Source organism: Gasterosteus aculeatus, chromosome 14, assembly GCF_964276395.1.
Source record: "Gasterosteus aculeatus chromosome 14, fGasAcu3.hap1.1, whole genome shotgun sequence".
NCBI classification, from domain to species: Eukaryota; Metazoa; Chordata; class Actinopteri; order Perciformes; family Gasterosteidae; genus Gasterosteus; species Gasterosteus aculeatus.
Window position 1 is genome coordinate 16,621,930 of NC_135702.1, and position 8,524 is coordinate 16,630,453.

The 8,524-nt window shown below is 45.4% G+C and overlaps 1 protein-coding gene across 4 annotated transcripts in view; it reads left to right on the plus strand.

The window, feature by feature from the left end:
* mbd2 (methyl-CpG binding domain protein 2) overlaps positions 1 to 7,128 on the plus strand; it is an 18,655-nt gene extending 11,527 nt beyond the window's left edge. For 2 of the 4 annotated variants that reach the window (XR_013452576.1, XR_013452577.1), the window contains 2 exons: positions 1,640 to 1,813; positions 6,442 to 7,128. Coding sequence is in view for 2 of the 4 variants with exons in the window: in XM_040197733.2 (XP_040053667.2) it covers positions 1,640 to 1,757 (118 nt within the window). In the remaining 2 variants the exon portion in view is untranslated. The remainder of the gene's footprint in view (positions 1 to 1,639; positions 1,814 to 6,441) is intronic. The other 2 variants (XM_040197733.2, XM_078088379.1) reach the window with 1 other exon arrangement.
* The last annotated feature ends 1,396 nt before the right edge of the window (positions 7,129 to 8,524 follow it).

An 8,524-nucleotide genomic window follows, 5' to 3' on the forward strand; every position in this document is an offset into this window, starting at 1 on the left:
CCCGTCCTTTGTTCAACTACATTCTTTGGCAGAAGCACAAATTCTATACGTATATTTAATCACCCTGTTGTGACAATTATATAATCCAATAAAATAAAGCAACGCTTACATCCATTTTAAAAGGAAAGGGGATGCGAATAAGAAGCTCCGTCCTTTAGTGGCTGTAAACCCCGTAGATCGCTACTGCGCCCTGACAGGAGGGGGCGCTGTGGACACACACACACACACACACACACACACACACACACACAGGCTGTGTGAGTCTGTGTGTGTGTGTGTGTGTGTGTGTTTGGGTGAAAACGTGGCAGAGAACAGCTGGCCGAAGCCATTACAGCAGAAATATATCACGTCGGTGTCCCTGTCCTCGTCGCTCCCTTCTCGTATCTCCTTATCTCCTTCTCTACTCTGGCTCTCTTCTACCTCCTTCCGTCCTTCCCTTAGATTTTCTTCTTCCTCACCTTTTCATGTTGAAGATTTCACTGATTTCCTGCATTTTTCTCAGCACACTTTACATTTTCTGACCTCCGTATTTATCCTGCTCCTGCTTTACTTTGCTTCTTTCCTTTTCCTTATTTCCTTCCTTTATCGTGCAGCGGTGTCCTTCCATACGCGTCACATCTCCTCCTGAATCATGTGACTCTTCAGTGTTTTCTTCCTCCGCTACCGCCATTGTGTTTTTCTTTTATTTACTTATTTACATCCCCATCTGCCTCTAACAATGCATTATTGTCTTTCTCCTCTATTTCTCTTTCCATTTCATCCCCTCTTCCTCTGCTCTTATTTCCCCCTCCTGCCTCCCTTCTCCTTCCCTTCCTCCCACTCCTCCTGGTTTTCTTATCTCTCCCCTCCATTAATTTCCAATTCTCTGCCTCTTCCCCCTCTCTGCTCAGTGGAATGTGCTTGTCATCCTAAATCGCTCTCATTCCTCTCCTCCCTCCTCTTACATCCTCTGCTTTATCAAACTGGTTTTATTCTTTTCTTTGTTTATTTTTGTTTTCTCTCAGCCTTCCATCAAGCTTTCAAATTTTTAATTTTTCTTTAATACCGATATTGAACTGCATCATTTTCCCGGTGATTTATCACCTTTAACAGAAGCAGATCGCATTGTGTTGCGCGGCCGTGTCTCATTCTTCTCTCCTTGCTGGACATCTTCTCCTCTTCTCAGTGAAGAAACACGCCTGGCGACATTCACGTATAAACGCAGGTTTTATTCACAGGACAACTCGCTTCCTTGTCCCCTTTCTGTTTTTGCCCCATTAGAGGTGGACTCTCAGGATGGAGACACCAACCGTTCACTCCTCAGCAGAACAGCCAATGCTTCCCACTTTCACCTCAGACTACGGCTTTTTACAGTAAACACTCAAAAGCTCAACGTCATTTACTGTTCAGCCATCGTTCCATCACAGCATTCAAGCCGCCTTGCTGACCGCCGCTTCCTTCAAGCACACTGCGTGGTTCCTTTGCTGCTGCTCTGCACTCTCCTGGTTTTAGGCCGGATGTTGAAAGTGGTCTTTCGTCGTTCGTGTGTTGTATTTGCAGTGCACGGGCTGCTTGTGTGGTTTGTGGGACGTCTGTTGCACGGTGTGGTGCTTGCATAGGGGCCTCAGTGAGACATGCTCCTCTGTGAATGTGTCCTCAGGGAGCAGGAGCTGAAGGTCCACCAGGCCAGGAGGAGTCTGGAGGACGCGCTGATGGCTGACGGTTTGGCGCGGGCCGCCGAAAACACCCGAGAGCTCCTGGAGGGCAAGACGGCCTGAAGACGGCCTGAAGACGGCCTGAAGACGGCCTGAAGACGGACAGGTGAGACGGACAGGTGAGACGGAGCGAGGAATTCATCATCCCTGTCCCATAAAGGGCATAATCTACAATTACATATTCATGTGGCCAATTCCATATATGCTGTCTCACAAGGGGATATATATATACATATATATATATATATATATATATACATATATACATATATATATATACATCCATCTAATGTACAACTTCTAACCACCAAAGTCCTGCTGAACTACAAAACCACCAAACTACTGAACCAAAACACTAGTTTGTGTATTTACTGAACTATTAACTACTGAAGAACAGCTAATCCACCACAGTACTTAAAATACTACCAACAGGAATACTGCAGGAAGTAACTGCTCATCCACAGAACTACATATTAGTAACTCGGTGATACTAACGCAGTTACTACTATTATACTATTGTGATATTATTCACTCAGAGCTGCAGCTTAAAGAAAGTTCCAAACTATGCAGACGCACATCTGCTCTGTCAGAAACCCTGTGTGTGTGTGTGTGTGTGTGTGTGTGTGTGTGTGTCTGTGTGTGTCTGTCTGTGTGTGTGTGTGTCTGTCTGTGTGTGTGTGTGTCTGTCTGTGTGTGTCTGTCTGTGTGTGTGTGTGTCTGTCTGTGTGTGTGTGTGTGCGTGTGTGTCTGTGTGTGTGTGTGTCTGTCTGTGTGTGTGTGTGTCTGTCTGTGTGCGTGTGTGTCTGTGTGTGTGTGTGTCTGTCTGTGTGTGTGTGTGTCTGTCTGTGTGTGTGTGTCTGTGTGTGTGTCTGTGTGTGTCTTTGTGTGTGTGTCTGTGTGTGTCTGTCTGTGTGTGTGTCTGTCTGTGTGTGTGTGTGTGTGTGTGTGTCTGTGTGTGTCTGTCTGTGTGTGTGTCTGTCTGTGTGTGTGTGTGTCTGTCTGTGTGTGTGTGTGTGTGTGTGTGTGTGCTGATGGGACTCTTGGCGTCTGATTGAAACTCAGCCAAGCAGCTGACTATGTGTGTGTGTGTGTCTGTGCGTGCGTGTGTGTGCGAGTGTGATTGATGGGCCGTGGGGCTGTTGGATTGTGTGTTAATGGTTATTGTGTTACCTCTGTGTGTGCGCGTGTTGTGTTACTGTTTGTTGGTTATATTTCACTCTGCAGAGCCTGTAAACAAAACCAAATTAAAGAACATTTACTTTATGAAGTTCTTGCGTTCATCCATCATCCCGCTTCCAGCTGCGTATCCGGGTCAGGGTCGCCGTGGCAACAGACAGCGCTTTTGGCATAAACCGGTTTTGCATCTGGAAGCTTTTCTCCTGGTTCTCCCAGAGAAAGCAGAAAAGCCTCATCATTTGACACCATTTAACGCGGGAGTGCGTTGGTGCTGACGGTGGAATGAAGGCGAGGTCACAGAGGATCATCCTCTGGGGAGCCTTTCAATGCAAATCTCCACTGTGCCCCAAAACACAGAAAAATACCCTCAAAGGATTTGATGGAGCTGGAGAAGCTTTAGCTGCAGTTACTCGTGTTCTGCTCTAAAGGCAATTGGAGGACTGATTTGTTGGCGTTCCATGAACACACAATAGCATTAATATTCTACAACGAAGAAGCCTCATTTTAGCTCAGTAGTCGATCTAACTTTGTGTTTCTGTCCGGAATGAACTTTTAGTTGGTTGATTGGTCGGCGGCAGGCGACGCTCACGCTGGTCACGGGGCGTAAATACCGCAGCATCCGTGTTGTTTTGTACGCTATCGATACGCGTTGATTCATTCGTGTGTCCGTCGGTGTCTTTGCGTTGACTTTTCATCTGATGTCATCGTGCGGTTCAGAATAGTTAAAACACTTTAGTCGATTCACCTCTCGCGTTGTGTTTCCCCCGTGAGTGCTGTTGATGCGCCGTGCGCTGTCAGCTGTTAATAGCTGGTGTGCGTTGTAAGATGGATGGTGTGTGTTTCCTCTGAAAGCTCACAGATAAGGAGCGTTTTTTTTCTTTAAAGCACATTTGTTTTCTGCGGAGGGAAAAATCGGCCATTAATGCAGATTTATGCAGATTGGCTGGATGGAAGTCGTTTGGGCAAAAAGCGCCGCTGAGGGTCGAGCAGTGATTACTAATGGGGGTTCATAGCTGCACAGAGAAAGGGCTGCGGCCAGCCAGTGAGTGTGTGTGTGTGTGTGCGTGCGTGTGTGTGTCTCTCGGGCTGCTTTCCAGCTGTTGAAACAACCTTTTGTAAATCTTTGCAGGAGCCTCGGCCCGTTCGGCCCGTTCTGTTGGTTCCCTGCTGCTCATTTATTCATGTGGGTTTTATGGCTGAGCTCGTGTCTCCCGTTCTCTTCCTCCTCTGTGGCTTCTCGCTTCCTCTGTCAGGGAAACACGTCGGGAGTCAGACGCAATGCTGCTTCCTCCGCAGGAATGAAACCGGGAGGCACGGAGCTCCTTCGCTACACCCTTTCTCACCCTCGTCGGAGGCGCGGTGGCGGCGGTTCCACGGCTTCCTGCTTTCAAAAGGTCGCTTTAAGGTTAAAGTGCCGTCAGCTAAATGCGTACATTATCTATAAATAACCAACTGTCCTCTCCACAGAGAGTTCAGTTAGCCTGAGTGAAAGAGCGCCGACCGACAATCAATGTCACAACCGAGGGTTCCTCGTGACGGGACGGCAAATGTCTCCGTTGGCTTTGTGTGGCTCACTCGTGCCGACCGTCGGAGACGCGTCAGTACGAGCCGGTGGACCAGTTGGAGGTGAAAAACGGCCGCGTCGTCACACAAAAATTCAGTTTCACCAGGACACCAAACGTCTGACGTTGATCAGACTCGGCTGCATGTCGACAGTGTCCGCATGCCACGCAGTAACCCTAATGCCTCCGTCCAACGGGGCAAAATGGACGACACACACACACGCGGTCAAACGTTTCTTTGAACGTGGACATTAGTGACGACTGATCTGATGACCATGTGGATGTCAAACACTGTTCCTTTAAATGTGCAGAGCGGCTTTATCTGATCGAGACGCTTCACATTGCTGACTGAGGAAGGACTGTAGCCGTTTGATGCAAACACACTGGCCCGTGTGTGTGTGCGTGTGTGTGTGTGTGTGTGCGTGATTATTAGCTGTGTATCTTGTAATTTCCAGAGGAACTGATTCAGACACCTGCAGCATTTTCAAGCCGCTGGTAATTAGTGGATGTTGAGACACAGAGAATTATCTGCTTCAAAGTCATTCACAAGGCTGATAACTGCTGTGTGTGTGTGTGTGTGTGTGTGTGTGTGTGTGTGCGCGTGTGTGTGTGTGTGTGCGTGTGTGCTGTCAGTCAGCTGAATTGGCTCGATTAAGCTGCAGATTATCAGGATTTTCTAATTATTAGAGAGTAATTAAGACTGAGCTGAGGATTATCACACTTAAACATGAACATTTTGAAACACTGAAGGAGCACTTTCAGATACGGACACATTAATATGCTGAAATAGTAAAACAATGAATCAATACAGTGAAACAAAGAGTTCATCCCTGTGTGGTGAATTCTGAACACTGGTGGAGTCACAATGGGAAGGATGAGGTCACGGAAACGTTATAATGGTGGAGTTGATGGGATTCAAATTGAGAATTTGGAATATTTAAAAAAAGTATCTCTCCGTAGATGGAAAGAGAGGGAATAAAGAGGCACCATAAAGGACTAAAAGAGGAAACGAGGTGTTCAAAACATGCCAATGTTTTCAAAATGGCAACAAAAGGACGGACCAACATGAGATAACGAAATAAACAGAATTGAGGAAATGAATTATTCAGAAGGGCACGAGAGGAAATTAGAAATTCAAAAATGGCACAACATAGGATTCGAATTGCAACAAGCAGGGATTCAAATGGCACAATTATAGATTTAAAATGTGTTCATTTGTTCAAATGAGGGACCAAAGTAGTTGGCTGGTTGGTGACTTCAGACTCATGACATATTTCCCTTATGGAGGGAATCACTAAGCCTGGGATCCACAACGGACATCCGATCGTTGGGTATCAATCCGTCTGTGCTTCACGCTGGTGTTTCATGTATAATTGAAACGTTTCTGCGCAGGGAACCGGGCCTCCGCAGGCCGGGGGTCACCGCCGCAGCCCCGCCCCCTCATTAATGCAGCCGACGGGAGGAGGTGTCGGGGGGTTAATGGGGAAGCGGATGATTAGCACGGAGACTCTCCACACTAATTGGACTTTTTTTGTCCAGAGGCTGATGTTTATTGTTCAGCAGGAGGTGGATGAAGGTGGCAGAGAGCGTTTCTTCCGTTTTTATTAAGTAGGTTTTAAGACGAGCTTAACAAGTCAATTTGGCTTCAAGAGAGGATGGAAGCAGGAGGAAGAGGTGTGTTTAGAGGCGTGAGATACTCTGTTAGAAAACGACTTGGTACACACCCGAGTGCCCACCAACACACGTGTTCTTCTTCACATGAGAGGGTCCTTTCTCAAATGAAACAGCTCACAAAATCCCCCCTTCTAATAAATGTCCTTTGAAACAGAACTGGTCAAACCGTTTGGAAAAAACGTCCCTCTTTAAATTTGGTCATTGGCAAAGATCACTCAGGAGCTTCTAATGACCCACATTCACAGCGTCCTGATGTATTCTTGTATATTCCTGCGATCACTGTCACTTCAAATGCTAAAGAAATGGTTGTGACAATAACTCTTCTCTCTCTCCAGGTTTCCTCTGTTCACCAGCCTCAGGTTTATAATCAGCTTCCTCTTAATCCAGATGACAAACCAAAACCAGACCACCCTCAGACTGAAACGCATCTGCAGCGATCGCTTGTCTCCGTCATCCTGTCCGTTAAGGAAACCATTTTCAGGATTTATGGAAATCTCAGCAACCAAAGCAATAATGGCATCAGCAACAAGACAACAAGTAGCTGCAGCTTTAAAAGTTGCAACAACAGAAACGGCAACATAGAAAGGAGCAACAGCAGCAATGAGTGGAGCATCTAAAGCAACAACCGAAGCCTTTAATCCTCGCGGGGTTTTATCATCCGTACAACAAGTGCTTTCTTTGACTCACTTCTCAGATTCAGATATCACTTTTCTTGGATTTGGAGATGATGCTGGAAAATCTCTATTTTTTAAGGACACACTGAGCAGCCCTCAACAAACCCAAAGTCAGATTGCAAACTGCTGGACGGCTTTTGCTAACTCTACCAACTCTTCTTGCGCTCGCTGATGATTTTGGTTGTTTGTGGTGTTGAATTTGTTGTCAGTTTTCAAGGGTCTTTGATGAAATAATAATTTACATGAATATGAACTAAAAGATTGCTTATTTAAGACAAATTTTATACTTTGAGAGAAAATGTGTACATTTCCTGGACTGTAGTAAATAAATGATTATATTCACAATTGTCTGTCGGTGTGAGACCCGTGTTTCCTCTGATGTGGTTAATCAATACTGTGCAGTTAGCTCAACCTTTAGAGGAAGGCTGCACCAACTTGCCATCTTTCTGAGAGCGTGATGATTAAGAATGATAATGTCTAAGTGATTAGCCTAGCTTAGCACACAAGTCGGGGCAGACAGCTAGTGCGGCTCCGAAAAAGGTCTCTCTGTACATATGATAAATAAAAACAACATTTTGTGGTTTTATTGGGGGTTGAGCGCCGGTCTATGTGACAAGCCTGACTTTGTGTTCAGAACCGTCCGGCCTCACAGAGCCTTTCTGCGAAGTTAGTTTTAAGCAGCCGACTCCCAATAAAATGATAAATTATCACTTTGCCTAAAGGTGCAAGATCGAGTACGGGAGCGTTTGATTGCCTCTAAATGGCTCTCGACATGTCGACAGCACTAATGGTGATAACAGCTGTGCTCACAGTGCACACTAAGGCTAAACGCAGGCAGAGCTCACCTGGTTTACCTGAGGAGGACCCGGGACCAGGGCTGTAATCAGTGATAAGCGTAAGAGGCAGTGCAGAGCGGCGCATGTGAGCTAACCAGGGAGGCGCGCTCACATGCACTCACATTGCATCTGATAGAATTAACAAAGACACAAGTAAATATGATTAAATCTATGGTTTAAATGGACGTATTCTGCCACCTACTGGTAGAGACACATTCACTCTGTGTCTCTTTAAACTGTCTCTGCTCCGTTCACTGACGCAACAGCTCAACATGTGGAAAAATAAACATCAGTGTCTGCGACCATAAACGTCCTTGATAAACTATAATATTAACTGTATTGCATCAAACAGTGCACCAATTAATGAGTATTGCAGCGTGTAGTAACTTCTGTTGCTGACCCTCTCATATTGGCCCGATCATTTTATTTTATTTATGAATTAACTTCTCTTCTAATGTTACTGTACTATTTGCTTGCATCGCAGACACATTTATAGTCTACAAACTTTTCATTTTGAATCTTATTGTGAAAATGTACATACTTCCTGCTGCATTTTCGGTCGTGGAAAAACGTTTCCGTATCCGGTATCTGGTTTTTAGTTTAAAAGCCTGAGCCAGGCTTGCATGGTCGTGTTCTCAACGGCATTTAGGTTCCCCCACAAAAACTTCTGCAAAAAGGTCAAAATTCCCCAAAGTTTACGGAAAGTTACCGTATATTTACTAGGAATTTTCCATCCCTTTGCAAGCCTATATATACACTATAGAAATATTAGTTTGTCTTTCTAAAAGTACACGTCACCTAAAATAAAACAGTATTAAATTTAACCTAAAATTGTGCAAACGACGTATTTTCGCACATTTAACAGCAAGATCATACTGATCAGACTGGTGTGGGCTTGCTTTGTTTCA